Source organism: Ovis canadensis, chromosome 24, assembly GCF_042477335.2.
Source record: "Ovis canadensis isolate MfBH-ARS-UI-01 breed Bighorn chromosome 24, ARS-UI_OviCan_v2, whole genome shotgun sequence".
Lineage (NCBI taxonomy): Eukaryota > Metazoa > Chordata > Mammalia > Artiodactyla > Bovidae > Ovis > Ovis canadensis.
This window is the reverse complement of record NC_091268.1, coordinates 48,093,231-48,108,311: the sequence shown is the minus strand read 5'-3', so window position 1 is coordinate 48,108,311 and position 15,081 is coordinate 48,093,231. Positions and strand designations below refer to the sequence as shown.

The 15,081-nt window shown below is 54.5% G+C and overlaps 1 protein-coding gene across 14 annotated transcripts in view; it reads left to right on the top strand.

The window, feature by feature from the left end:
- The window catches only part of GTF2IRD1 (GTF2I repeat domain containing 1), a 119,219-nt gene that overhangs the window by 90,887 nt on the left and 13,251 nt on the right, over positions 1-15,081 (top strand). For 13 of the 14 annotated variants that reach the window (XM_069571006.1, XM_069571005.1, XM_069571002.1 and 10 more), the window contains one exon: positions 14,939-15,016. In XM_069571006.1, the coding sequence (XP_069427107.1) occupies positions 14,939-15,016 (78 nt within the window). Of the gene's footprint in view, positions 1-11,545; positions 12,178-14,938; positions 15,017-15,081 lie in introns of those variants that run through there. The other variant, XM_069571008.1, reaches the window with a different exon arrangement.

Sequence of the window (15,081 nt, the reverse complement as noted above, 5' to 3'; positions counted from 1 at the left end):
CCTCTTCTAGCTCTCCTGCCACTCATTGGGTGCTGGGAGGGGTGGGCTTTCCCGAAAAGGGCCTGACATTGACCTCAGCAGAGGGCACTGGGGAAGGGACTGAATAGGAACAGGGGAAAGTCTCCTGCTGGCCCCACTCAGGAGCTAGGTGACCTTGGATTTCCTTTCTGTGACCTTGGATGAATTAAGTACTGTCTTTAACCTGGGAAAGTAACCTTGCTATCTCTTGGCCTTGAGCAGGGACATGGAGCAGGGACAGCCTCTGGTCCACCCTCCAGCCTTGTCACACACACACACCCTTTCTCTCTCCCCTACCCCACCCCCTCTCCGCCCTTCCAACTCCGTCAGGCTCTTGAGAGCTCAAAATAAGATCGTCCTTTCTCAAGTTTCTAAAGATACCACAATTCCAGAGCCAGCCACATGTTTCTCCACTTAATTATCTCTGCTTTTCTTTGTTAATTAGGCTCCAGTAATGATCTCCCTTCTGCCATCCCGGGAGGAGCTGGCATCTGCTGGGTGGGGCCCGGAGGCCTTTGTGGGCAGACGACTGGCTGCCAGGCCCAGAATTGGCTGGCTGCCTCCTTTCTTCCAGGCGAGGCGGCCCGTGGGCCGTGGAACAATGTGGTGTCAGGAGGCCCCACCCTTTCCTGGCCTGTGGGGGCCCAGCGGGGGTCGCAGGCTGCCCCCTACCCTGCCCCTGGGGTGCTCGGTGGTGGTCCCAGCCCTGTCCTCCCCAAGCTCTGCCAGGTGAGGGGAGGGCTACCCTAAGGTCCCCAGCAGTTGTTAGGCAGGGGGCTCGGCCCGAGAAGGGAACAGTGAGGGGCTTCAAACTCTTGTGCAGCATTCCAGAAAACCTCACCGAAACTAGTTCCGCAGCTGGGACCACCCAAGCCGACGGGAATAATCAATGCCTTTATTTGGGCTGGAATGGGATCAGCTCTGGGGTCACCAGGCACCTCGTGCCCAACCGAAGCTCTCTGGCTGATAAATGCGTCTTTGAGCCACAGAAAGTGGAGGCCTGGGGCACAAAGGATGGCTCAGCACACGTGATTTCCTGGATGGACTGGCTCTTCCCAACCTCCAAGAAAGAAAGTAAAAATGTTAGTCCCTCAGTCTTGTCCGACTCATTGCGATTCCATGGACTGTAGCTCACCAGGCTCCTCTGTCCATGGATTCTCCACGCAAGAACACTGGAGTGTGTTGCCATTTCCTCCTCCAGAAGATCTTGAGCCAGGGATCGAACCCAGGTTTCCTGTATTGCAGGCAGATTCTTTGCCGTCTGAGCCACCTCCAGGGTCTGGTGGCAAAAGAGACCTCGTGGTGGTGGGAGGTGGGGATGGGGACACAGCCCTAGCCCTCTGCAGTCTCTCTGCAGGCTTGGGGACAGGACAACACAGCCTGCAGAAGGGACCCCTTCAAGTCTGGGAAAAAGGGCCAGTTACTTAGTCCGTGAACAGTCCCGAAGTGTCTGCTGGACCAGGCTTGCCTGGTGGCTCAGACGGTAAAGAATCTGCCTGCAATGCAGGAGACCAGGGCTTGATCCCTGGGTAGGGAAGATCCCCTGGAGAAGGGAGTGGCAGCCCACTCCAGTATTCTTGCCTGGAGAATCCCTTGGACAGAGGAGCCTGGAGGGCTGCAGTCCATGGGGCTGCAAAGAGTCGGACACAACTGAGTGACTGATGCCTTCACTTTCTTCATGCTGCCTCCTGGGATTTACATTCTGGTGTGGTTGCAGAGAAGAGACAATGTGCGAAGGATCAAGGGTACCAGGTGTTGAGGGCTGAGAAGCAGATGGGAGAGGTTGTGTTTATTTTTAGGGAGTCGCAGTGGGTTGATATGGAGGTGGCCAGGGAAAGCCCGTGAGCAAAGGCCTGAAGAGGGCAGTAGTGAGCCAGGGGTGCGCAGGGAAGAACCTTGCAGGCCAAGTACAGACTGTAGAGACCCTGAGGTCCCCTGCCCCTGTGGGAGGTGGGGTGGAAATGGGAGAGAAGGCCGATTGTGGGGGCTGGATCAAGATGCTGACCCTTATTCCAAGGGAGCTGGGAGCCAGTGTAGGCTTCGGAGCAGAGGAGAGACAGAATCCAGTTTAGGATCTAACAGGACCCTTCAGGCTGCTGGGTGAGGACACATAGGGAGGCAGCGGGGGAGGGAGGGTGATGTAAGGAGGTGGTCATAGCAACACAAGCGAGGCCCTGGGAGTGGCCACAGCCATGGTGAGTTTTTGACTCTGGGCAGAGTTTGTAGCTAAATCCAACAGTTTGCTTGCTGGTGGGGGCTGTGAGCAAGAGGAAAGGTGGGGGGAGTCGAGCTTGACCTCAGGGATTTGGAATGAGCTTCTGCAAGGATGGAGGTGCCGGTAGGTAGCTGAGATTCAGAAGATGCAGGAAGAGGGCTGGGGTGGGGAGTGGGAGAGGTCTCAGGCATGTTTGTGGCTTGTTAAGTCTGGGGGCTTCCCAGGTGCCTCAGCGGTAAGGAACCTGCCTGCCAGTGCAGGAGACACAGGAGACGCAGGTTTGATCCTGGGGTCAGGAAGATCCCCTGGAGGAGGAAATGGCAACCCCCTCCAGTGATCTTGCCTGGAGAATCCCAAGGACAGAAGACCTGGCGGGCTGCAGTTGTTGAAGTCGCAAAGAGTCGGACATGACTAAGCATGCGCACACATCTCCAAGAGCAGTTTGATGTACAAGCAGGGGGCTCCAGACTTGAAGTGTCATTTGGAGAATCACAAGTGCATTGCTGGTAATATTTGAAGCCCCAATGGGGACTTCCCTCGTGGTCCAGTGGTTAATTGCACTTCCAATTCAGGGGGGCGCATCCATCGTCCGGGAGCGAAGATCCCACATGCCGCTTAGTGAGGCCAAAAAATAAAAATACATAAATAAAGCCCAAACAGAATGAGATCATCAGGAACGAGTGGAGTCAGCGGGTCAGGACCCTGGTACCTTCAGTCTTTGCAGGTCAGGAAAAAACCGGGAGGAGCCAAGAGGGGGTGGTGTCCTGGGGGTGAGTGGAAGAACCCCCTTCTCCCTAGGGGGAGGCCCTTCTCCCCTTGTGACCCTGAGGCTCCCACGGCCCAGAGACGTAGCTGAGCATCTTGCAAGGACATCAGAGGTCAGGCCCTGAGCGATGATGGCTTCTCAACAGGCGCCAGTCCCCATAGCTTCGGATTATAGATGCCCCACAAGGTGGGCGGGAAGAGGCTTCCTCTCCGCCCCACAAAGTAGAGGAGCCCTGGGTTTCCATTGTCTGTTTCATGAAACAGCAGGTTCCCCATGACCTCTCAAGTGGGGACCCGGGGAGTGCAAGGCTGGGTGAAAACTCCAGCAGAGGGTCTTGTTCCCCAGGGGGAGGAGGATGGATTTGCCCCACAAACAACAGAGGCCCTCAGCGAGTTTAAAGCAACAGAAGAACATGGTCAGACAGACTGTTTAGATAAATCTGAGTGGCTTGCAGAGTGGAGGGTGGAATCAGGGAGGCCAGCCGAGAAGTTCTTGCTGCATCAAAGGTGACAGGATGTACCTGGGTTTTGTTGTTGTTCAGTCACTAAGTTGTGTTTGATTCTTCCCAACCTCATGGACTATAGCCTGCCAGGCTCCTCCATCCTCCATGATCTTCTGGAATTTGCTCAAACTCATGTCCATTGAGTCAGTGACACTACCTAATCATCTCATCCTCCGCCGACCCCCTCTCCTTTCGCCTTCGGTCTTTCCCAGCATCAGGATCTTTACCAGTGAATCAGCTCTTCGCATCAGGTGGCCAAAGTATTGGAGCTTCCGCTTCAGCCATCAGTCTTTCCAATGAATATTCAGGACTGATCTCCTTTAGGATTGACTGGTTTGATCTCCTTGCTGTCCAAGGGATTCTGAAGAGTCTTCTCTAACACCGCAAAGCATCGATTCTTTGGCCCTCAGCCTTCTTTATGGTCCATCTCTCACATCCGTACATGATTACTTGCAAAACCATGCGTGCACGCGTGCTAAGTCATTTCAGTTGTGTCTGACTCTTTGCAACCCAATAGACTGTAGCCTGCCAGGCTCCTCTGTCCAAGGGATTCTCCAGGCAAGAATAGGTTGCCATTTCTTCCTCCAGGAGATCTTCCCAACCCAGGGATCGAACCCACATCTCTTCTGTCTCCTGTATTGGAAGATGGGTTCTTTACCACCTGGGACAACCTGAAAAGAATGTAGCTGGAGGCAAAGGGGTGCAGAGGGGTGGAGTTTCCTGTGGCTGCAGGAACTCAGTGGCTGAAAGCAGCACAGGTTCGTTTCCTTGCAGGAGTAGTCAGGGTGTGCACAGGGCGGGCTCCTTCGAAGGGCTCTTCGGGGGAACCTGTTTCCATGTCTCTTCCATCTTCTGGAAGCTGCCTACCTTCCTTGGCTTGTGGCCCCTCCTCCATCTTCAGAGCATATCCATCCAACCTCTGGTGTCCCCTCTCCTGCTTTTGACCTTGCCTCCTTCTTCCAGGGACTCTTGTGATTACATTTGGGGCCCACTCGAATAATCCCGCATCATCTCCCCATCTCAAGATCCTTAAGCATAGCAGCATAGTCCCTTCTGCCATGTGAAGAAACAGGCTCCAGGGATTAGGGGATGGACAGCTTTGGGGGCCACTATTCAGCTGAGGTTTCCCTCCTGAGTAACCGTGTGAGAGGGTGGGGTCAGGGACCCACGAGATGAAGGAGGGACAGGTTTGAGGGAGGCCTGGGCAGAGACTGGTGGGGGATGTACAGAACAAAGGTGTTCGGGAGGCAGGTGGAAACATGGGTTTGGGGTTATGGGTGTAGAGAGAGCTGGACGGGGTAGAAGGAAGATCTGGTTCCTCAGCACGTGCAGAAACTGAGTCATGATGAGCCTTCAGTACGATTTCAGACCCTCTACCTGCCCTTGCAGCCTCGGCGGAGAGGCTGTACTGCCAGCTGGTCAGTGATCTGGGATGAATCATGGCTCTCCTGCTCACTCCCTGTGTCACCTGGGCAGGTGGCTTTCTCTCTGTGCCTTGGTCCCCCCATCTGCAGCAGGGAGATACTCCTAGGACCGACTTCCTAGTGTTGTCGGAAGGATTAAGTGAATGAATGCCTGCTGAGGTCCAGGAAGAGTTTCTGGCACGTGGGAGTTTAATTTCTCGGACAGTTATCTGCCGAGTGCTTGTGATGCGTCGGGCGTTGCTGTGGGTGCTGGGGCTGTAATCGTGAACACGTGCAGACAGACCACACACTCGGCCCACAGGGAACATCTGTTCTCAGGCCCCTGGCTGCAGGGTTCATCGCTGTTGTAGGGTAAGGGTCGTGGCCTCAGAATACTTCCTTTCTCCCTGGCCCCTGCCACAGCAGAGCCCCAGCCCGTGTGGTCAGCTGACTGCCTCTGCCCACCTTGCCCAAGTTGGGCGCTGATGCCCTGCCAATCACACTTAGTGGGCGGCCTTCTGCACCTGGCCGGTTGTGGCCACAGTTCACAGGTCAGCCTAGGCCTTGTTGGCCTTGGGACCGTGAAGGAGGGAAGGGAGGGGAGAGGGAAGGAGGTAACTTCCCTTGGGAAGGGCCATGAGTATGTCCGCTCCCAGGACCGTCCATCCGGGATAGACCCCCCCTCCCCCAAGAAAACCTGATGTTTGCTCTGCCCAGCCTGGCTTGCAGGTTCAAGCTGCAAGCGAATTTTTAATTTACAATTAAATGGAGCTGCAAGAGAATTTGGAGAAGGCAATGGCACCCCACTCCAGTACTCTTGCCTGGAAAAATCCCATAGACGGAGGAGCCTGGTAGGCTGCAGTCCATGGGGTCGCTAAGAGTCGGACACAACTGAGAGACTTCACTTTCACTTTTCACTTTCATGCATTGGAGAAGGAAATGGCAACCCACTCCAGGGTTCTTGCCTGGGGAATCCCAGGGACAGAGGAGCCTGGTGGGCTGCTGTCTGTGGGGTCGCACAGAGTTGGGCACTACTGACGCTACTTAGCAGCAGCAGTAGCAGCAAAAGAATTTGGGAGGAAGCCCTCTGCCGAGCTACTGGGCTGTTCTCAGGTGGGAAAATGGCACCCAGGGGTCAGAGAGACCTGGGTTTGAGCCTTAGTGCCACCCGTCGCAAACCATGTGGCCTTGGCGACTGTGGCCAGGCACCTTGACTCCTCTGAGCCTCAGGTTCCTTATCTGTAAAATGGGGATCATAACACCTAGAGGTCAGGCTTGTTGTGAGGAGTAAAGAACATCACTGTGTAAATCGCCAGGTTCTGTCTCCGCCAGGCATGTGTCGTTAGCTGATGGAGAGCTTGCATCCTAGTGTTTGGCAGAGGGGAGGGCCTGGAGGAGCCCCAGAAGGGGAGGCCCCGGCCAAACAGCCCTCCGTTGGCCATCGTTTCAGGCTCTTGTTGCAGTGTGTCAGCTGGAGGCCAGGCAGCTGGGCTCTAAGAGGAACCTGGATCACCTGCCCAGGCAGGTTGTGGTCCACCCACCACCCACCTCCATCCCGGGGAAGGGAGATGGATTGATGGAGGCACAGAGCCCAGCCCTAGAGAACCCTGGGAAAGAAGGCATGCCTTCTTCCCTCCCCTGACCCAGGGAACACCATGTACTGATCAGCTCCATCATAGTCCCCAGCACATGACTCACCCTGCCATCCATCCCTGCATGTAACAAGCAATCAATTGATTGATGGCTGTAACTTTTTATTTTGAAATAATTTTTAATTTACAAATACTTGCAAAGATAGTACAGAATTCCTAAATACGGTCTGACCCCTGTAGGACGCTAACATCTTGTAGAACCATGGTCCACTTGTCAAAATTCAACATTAGATGGTGCCTGCAATGGACTAAACTATAGGCTAGATTTCTTCAGTTTTTCCATTGATATCCTCTTCACATTCCAGACTCCAATGCGGGATACCACACTGCATTGAGTATTCATTTATTTTTATTCTTTCATTCGTATGCATACATACTTGTTTGGGCGCTTGTTAATAAATACTGCAGTGAACACCTGTGAACCCACAACCCATTTAAGAATCAGAACAGTGCCAGTAACATACCCACCCACATGCTGTCCTTCATTTTGTCTGCCTCTCTCCCGGGAACAAATATTCTGAATTTTATGTGTCTCATTCTCTTGGGGGTTTTTATTTCTTGCAAAATTGCAAAACTACAGGCAAAAAAGAATAGAATAGTATAATGCCTGTCAGTATATTCTTTTGCTAAATTCACTAATTTTTTTTTTCTTTTTGGCCAAGACTCTCGTCTTACAGGACCTTAGTTCCCCAAACCAGGGGTTGAACCTGGGCCTTCTGCAGTGAAAGAGCGGAGTCCTAACTACTAGACTGCCAGGGAATTTCCTGGAGTCATTGGGAGCTGGTGGTTCAGACGGTATAGAATCCACCTGCAATGCAGGAGACCTGGGTTTGATCCCTGGGTCAGGAAGATCCCCGGGAGGAGGGCATGACAACCTACTCCAGTATTCTTGCCTGGAGAATCCCATGGACAGAGGAGCCTGGCAGGCTGCAGTCCATGAGGTTGCAAAGAGTCAGACACGACTGAGCGACTAAGCACAGCACATTAATTCTTAACATTTTGCCAAATTCCTTCCCTCCCTCCCTCCTCGTCTCTCTCCCACCCACAGACCCCATCCCCATTGGTTTCTGTCTCTGCCTCTTTCTCCATCAAAGTAACTTGCAGGCACATCTTGACTCTTCACGCCTAAATATTTCAACACACATCTCTCCAGAACAATGCTCTTCTTTTTTGCAGACCTATAATACCATTGTCACACTTATGAAACTTGCTAACTCCCTCTCATCTAGTATACAGTTTGTATTCAGATTCCCAGAAATGTCTTTGATGGTGTCATCCCCTGTGATTTAATCACTGCTCACGAGTTTTTTTTTTTAAATGTCTATTGCATAAAATACTTGCTTTAACAAAAATTGTTTCATTTTGCTTTTTTTTAAAACTTTTTTTTTAGAATTTGTTTTAAATTTACGTATCTATCTATTTTTGGCTGCGTAGGGTCTTGGTTGTGGCTTTTGCACTCCTCATTGCCAGCTTAGTTGCTCAACAGCATATGGGGTCTTGTCACATGTGGGATCTTAGTTCCCTGACCAGGGATCAAACCTGCGTCCCCTGCACTGGAAGGCAGATTCTTAACCTCTGGACCACCAGGGAAGTCCCCAAGGTATCCTATTATAGAAAGTTTGGAACTTGCTTCTGTCACATTACAAGACATAACATAGCATTAAAATGTGTCGCCATAGCTGTTTTTTTCAGGGCTCAGTAATATTCCGCTGCACTGACTATACCACGATCAGTTCATTCATTTTCCTGTCTTAGGCTGTCTGGGTCTTGCTGTTACTTGCTGCTACTGAGAGTGCTCTTTAGCCCACCTGAGCATGTTTCCTTTGGCATACGTACGAAAGATTCTCCTGGGTACATGAGATCACGGGCGAGGGCTTCCACCCCACTGAAGCACGGCTGTCCCCTCTCTGAGCCTCAGTTAGTCCATCTGCAAAACAGATGACTCCTGCTGCCCTACAGACAGATCCTGGAAAGGGTTAAGAGGTGAACTGAGTGTATCCTTTCTCCTGGCGAAGGCCTGGTGCCAGGAAAGTGCAGTATCCTACGAGTCACAGGGGCCCAGGGAAGGATGTGGCTTGTCCCCTATCTGAGTGAGCCCTGCTCCCTGCACAAGGCAGCTATTCCACCAAGGTGGGGTGCCTATGGATATCCATCTTCTGGCCTCTTGAGACCCAGGCCAAGTAGACACTTGGGTCTACTTTTTTACTTTAAATTATTATTATCATTCTGTGTGTGTGTGTGTGTGCTCTTTGCAACCCCATGAACTGTAGCCCACCAGGCTCCTCTGTTCATGGGATTCTCCGGGCAAGAATACTGGAGTGGGTTGCCATTTCCTTCTCCAGGGGATCTTCCCGACCCAGGGATCAAACCCGCATCTCTTGCGTCTCCTGTATCAGCAGGTGGACTCTTTACCACTAGCGCCACCTGGGAAGCCAGGTGACAATCAAAAATAACAATTAAAAACAATCGGTATTATTTTAGTGAGTTTATCTATTTTTGACTGCCCTGAGTCTTTGTTGCTGTGTATGGGCTTTCTCTCGTTGCAGTGTGCGGGCTTCTCATTGCAGTCGTTTCTCTTGTTTCAGGATTTAGGGCACATGGGCTTAGTTGCCCCGCCACATGTTAGATCTTCCTGGAACAGGGATTGAACCTAGGTCACCTGCCATTGGCAGGCGCTGGACCACCAGGGAAGTCCACGGGTCTGGTTTATGGCTGGATCGCCCAGTCCAAGCCCGGCAGAGAGGAGAGGCTGCTTTGAGAGGAGAGAGGAGAAATAGTTATTATATTTTTTCCCCCGGAGATTGGCCTGTCCCCTCTCTCGCTGCTGGCTGCCTCTGTGTCATTTTGGAATGTGATTCCCAGCACACAGTCATCAGCCTGAGCTGGGCACCTCAGACTAGGCGCAGAAAGGCCAGGCTGCTCCGGGCTCTTGTACTTTGCCCCTGGAGAGCGTTGTGGGGCCACCCCAGGCGTCACCCTGAGCTGCCTGGCTTAAAACTATGTACCCAGCATGGCTGTGATTTAATAAGCTTGGTTGCTTGCTTTCCCTCAGGCAAAATTCAGTTAATCCTTGGGCTAACAGACAGCCGATTAGAAAGGACAAGATGAGAGCTCCTGGGGCAGACCATAGAGAGAGAACCCAGAAAACTGGAAAAAGCAAAACTGGGCAGGAGAAATGCCAGCCCAGGGCAGTGGGGGACGGGTCACTGCAGCCTGGGCAAGTTCAGCAGCACTTTCTGGATGGCACTGGGGTTCCGGTCATGAGGGTGACCTCCTCCTACCCCCAAACTGTGTGCTTTATTAGAAAGGGGTACTTGGTGTGGGGTTTTTGTTAATGTTTATTTTTATTCATTTCTGGCTGTGCTGGGTCTTCGCTGCTGTCTCTAGTTGTGGCGAGAGGGGGCCGCTCTCTCGTTGCGGCGCACGGCCTTCTCGTTACGGTGGCCTCTCTTGTCGTGAGCACGGGCTCTAGGGCACGCGGGCTCAGTTGTTGCAGCTTCCGGGCCCCAGGGTGCAGGCTCAGTAGTTGTGGCACATGGGCTTAGTTGCCCCAAAGTACGTGGGATCTTCCTGGATCAGGGATCGAAATCAGGTCTCCTGCATTGGCAGGCGGATTCTTTACCACTGAGTCACCGAGGAAGCCCGCTTGATGAGTTTTAGAAAATGTCCTCCCCTAAATGAGTCAAGCAAACCCAGAGAGTTAAAAGAAATTAAACTTCCATTTTCTGGAAGAGTTTCCTAGGTCAGATTTCATTTCCTGAGAGTACGTGAGATGACTGAGGCAGTGGTCTGGTAATCATGTCAGTGATGACTGGACATTGATGGTATAAGACCTTACTTTTTTTTTATGTCGTATCATTAAATCCCTCCCTGACAGGTCAGGATTCCCATTGGAGGGATGTCAGAACTGACTCAGAGAGGTTGAGTGCTTTTCCAAACACCACACAGCATTAGGGGGTACAGTCAAGATTGCCTTGGAATCTGCTGTCACTGGCCCTGGGGATGCCCTTTCTCCCCACTGTCCATAGGCATTCAAGCAGGTACCTGGAGGCTACACAGCCTCCGCATGGAGCCCTGTGATGTTTCCAAATGGAGAACATTTTGAAACGTTTGCAACCATCGGGGTCCTTACAGCCAGCCTGGGTTTACAGACACTCCGTCAGGTCCTCCTGGGGAAGAAGAGTAATGACAACTAGCCCGAGACCACGCCAGGCACGGGCAGGACGTCCTCAGCTCCGTGGGGTCGTTGTTGCATCTTTCCAAACAAGGAAATGCAGTGGCGATCACGATCTTCGTGAGCTGATAACAGCCGAGACTTGAGACCAGGCAGCCAAACTTCAGAGCGTGTGTTCTTAACTGGTCTTAAATTCCAGCAACAAGGCTGTACCTCAGTCTATGAAAGACCATGGGGTTTCTGGCCGAGACCGCACGGGCCCCAGGAATTGTGCCTCACCACCACCATGCCCCCCAACACACACACACTCTCTCTCATTTTCTCTGATCCTCGTTTTGCTCATTAGCAGACCAGACTTAGTGGTAATGGTTGCCAGGGCCGCCCCGCCCTGCCCACGGCCGTCCTTGGGGAGGTCCCTGGTGACCACCGGCCTGGCTGCCGCCTCTCCAGGCAGTGGGCATATGATGGTGGTGGCAGGAGCCTGGCAGTGTCAGGAAGGAGGTGACCGACCTACAGCCTGCCAAGAGGCCCATTGGGCTGAGCCATGCAGGCTAGCAGGGAGCGTGGCCTTCCTCCCCCATGTCTGGGGCTCGCCAGGACTTGTGGGGGCCAGCTGGGGACGGTGACCACAATTCACATCACAGCAGACCAGCTCTGTCCTAGGCATCTCTGAGCCCGGACCCGAGTGTGTTCATCCCTACCCCTGCAAGGCTGGAGGTAATGTGAGGGCACCTGTGGTTCAAGTTCAACCTCCCAAATATTGGGTCCCTCCTTAGCCCTCATCCCACGAGGGCTTCCCTCCTTTTTCCTCCAAGTACACAGAGTCCCTTGGAGGAAATCAGGAGAGTCCCTGCAAGGAGATCAAACCAGTCCATCCGAAAGGAAATCTACCCTGAATATTCATTGGAAAGACTGATGCTGAAGCTCCAATACTTTGGCCACCTGATGCGAAGAACTGACTCACTGGAAAAGACCTTGATGCTGGGAAGGATTGAGGGCAGGAGGAGAAGGAGGCAACAGAGGATGAGATGGTTGGATGGCATCACCGACTCAATGGACATGAGTTTGAGCAAACTGGGAGATAATGAAGGACAGAGGAGCCTGGCAGGCTACAGTCTGTGGGGTCACAAAGAGTCGGATGCAACCGAGCACACGCGCACACACACTCACAAAACATCTGTTGAGCACTCATGGAGTGCCTGGAGCCCCGATGTACGCCAATCGGGCTGAGTCCCACAGGGCCTTGGGGGGCACAGCTGTCACCCCCTCCGAGAAGCCCTCCATGATCCCCGGCTGGGTGGGGGGGGTCCCCCTCGCTCCCTGTGCTTCCACCAGGCTCTCACTGACAGTTCTCAAGCCCGAAGGGTCACCCCGTGTTCCTCACTGTCGCCTGCCTCATCTCGGACTGTTTTCTGTACTCTGATTCAAGGTCAGCACTGCATCCCCATGGGACCGTGCTTGTGAAATATTTGTCCAAGACAAATATTGTTTTAGGACAGTGAACAGAAATGCTGAGAGGTGACACAACCCACCCGTGACTGAACCAACACAAGCCTAGGTTTTCGACTCCAAGTTCTTTGCCCTCCCGGAGCCTGGTGTTGCCTCTCCCCCAAGGCGCGGGCAGTGTGATGCTCAGGGCCGCCCTGTGTCTCTCTCCACCCACTGGCAGCGGAGCAGCAGGGGTCTGCAGGGGAAGGCGGGGTGGGTGAGTGAGCCCCACGCTCCCAGACACACCCGCGTGCCCAGGTGACAGTCACATCCAGCAACCACGAGAACCTGAGCTTGCAGGCTTGTCTTTGAGGTGCTGTCGACTTCCTTTTGTTAGTTTGTTATTTATGGCTGCGCTGAGCCTTAGTAGCTGCACACAGGCTTTCTCTAGTTGCAGCGAGCGGGGACGACCTAGCTGCAGTGCCAGGCTTCTCATTGTGGTGGCTTCTTTCGGGCTTCAGTAGTGGTGGCGCACCAGCTTGGCTGCCCTGTAGCATGTGGGATCTTCCCCGACCAGGGATCGAACCTATGTCCCCTCCACTGGCAGCCAACCACTGGACCACCAGGGAAGTCCCCTGTCTACTTCCTTTTAATCCAGAAGGCTATGTCATATACCGACTGGGTCCTGGCCCTGCCCTGGGCTTGAGAGGAGACAGAGGCGTGGAACTATGAGCTGATAGAACGAGAGATTTAGAGGAAACACCTTAAAGATCAACCCTGCTTTCTAGAGATGGGAAACTGAAAATTCAGGAAACCCAGTGTGCCTGGTAGAGCGAAAGACCCAGACTCCTGGGTCAAATAGGGTATTCCTGGCCCTGTGCGGCTGTGTGACCTTGGGCAGGTTACTTAACCTCTCTGAACCTTTGTGGCCTCGACTGTGGTGAGCAACGGCCATGACCGTGTCTGGGAAAGCTGCCGGCGGAGTGTCTGGTGCACGTTGGGTGGATCCAGGTTGATCTTTCCCTGGCTCCACGCAGAGTCCCGGAGCCATCCCTGGTGGCAGGGGGAGTAACTGGATAGAGACTGTCTTCCACCTCCGTGCAGGCTTGGGGTGGCCCCGGGACCCAGGACTGTGTCCTAGTTGTCTGCTGACATGGACGAAGGTCAGGTTGATGCTGCCACCTCTGGGATCCTGAAAACCATGGGGAAGGGCTCTGATGGGGTGTGTGGGAAGGTGGGAGGGCTCCCGGGTGCCGAGTTCGGGGTCTCTGTGGCCAGGTGCAGCCATCACTCCCCGAGATGGGGACGCAGGAAGAAGATGTTATCTGGGATGTCTGATGCTGGCAGTGCCCCCTGGCACCCGGATGGCTGATTGGTCGTGCTTGAAGAGAGAGAGATCCCGGAACTCTGAGATTCGGATATCTGGATGCTAGAACCAGGAGCGTGGGCATGAACTGGACCAGACAGGGCTATCGTGGGGGGGGGGGCGGGGACTGGGAGGGCAGTGGGTGACGGAGGAGGGGAGGAGGGGTGTCAGGCGGTGTGGGAAGCTCTATGCCCTGCAGGGCTGGGCAGGCGAGGCTCCTCCCTGGTGGTGGAGCCAGGGAAAGGCTGGGCCTCGTGCCTGGGGTGTGAAGTGCAGGCGGGGGCAGCAGACAGTCTGAGTGGCACGGAGCCCTGGGCCTCCCAAATGGAACTGAGTTCTGTGAGATTTTTCCAGATTAGAACAGGGGTTGTTTTTCTTCGCCGACCCATTCTGTCTGCTCTGCCCCTCACCTCCCAGGCCCTGGCTCCCTGCCGGCTTCCAGCTCCCCGCCTCCACCCCCCGAGACCCAGCCCGTGTGGTGAACTGTGCCAGGGTGCCCTGGGGCCCTTCCTGGAACACCCGCTCCTGGGACACATGCCCACGGCTGCTCTGCCAGGACCTCCTCTACACCGTCCATGCCCCGCTTCTCTCTGGCCCAGCCCAGGCCTGTCTCTGGGGGCTCCACTGACCCCAGCTGCTCTTCCAGGCCAAGGAGAGGGCTGAGGGAGGGGAGCACAGGGTCCGGGCAGAAGGTGCCCCACCAAGGGCCCCCCTGGACACTGACCAGGAAACGTGTGCAGCCCTACAACCCCAAAACCTGCCTAGTCACAAGCTTTGGGCTCTGGGTCTGCGAGGCAGCCAGGTGATGACTTCCTGCAAACCCAGCTCAGTCAGGCTGGCACAAGCCCCCCCTACCTCCCCACCCCCCAACCCACCCTATCCCCTTCCCCTGGCCCCACCCTGTGCTTCAGCCGCAGCCAGCACACTGACCTTTCACCTTTCGATGCCTGTGCAGGGGGCTGATCCTACACCTGGGGTGTCTTTCCCCACACACACTCCATCCTGCCTTCCAAGAGACCACCCCCCCTTGAACATGCCCCCTCTCCCATCTCCTCGGGGGTGTCCCCGATCACACTTCTGGGGGGCACGCAGCCTCGCTGTCAACCTTGCTAGGCTGTGAGTCCCTGGGAGGAGGCTCCTGGCCTCCTTCTCCTCGGGGTGCTGCGTGCCTGATGCGGGGCCTGGGCTGGGGAAGCTGTTCAGAGAATGCGGGATGGGTGGATGGATGTATGGACAGATGGGTGAATGGATGTATGGACAGATGGCTGAGGCCAGCAACAGGCTGCAGGGGAGTGGTCGGGCCCTGGAGAGCCTGTGCCAGCCAGCGCGGGTCTGGACCGCCGTGTGGGAGAAGGAGCAGGACCTGGGGCCAAGCCCGTGGGGACCCTCACGCCCCCTTGCCTTCCTCTCGTAGATGAAGATGATGCCAACAGGCTCGGGGAGAAGGTGATCCTCCGGGAGCAGGTGAAGGAGCTCTTCAACGAGAAATACGGTCAGTGCCTAGCGAGGGAGGGAGGGCAGGGCTGCGGGGCAGCCTTCCTTGGGGTCCCCCTGCCT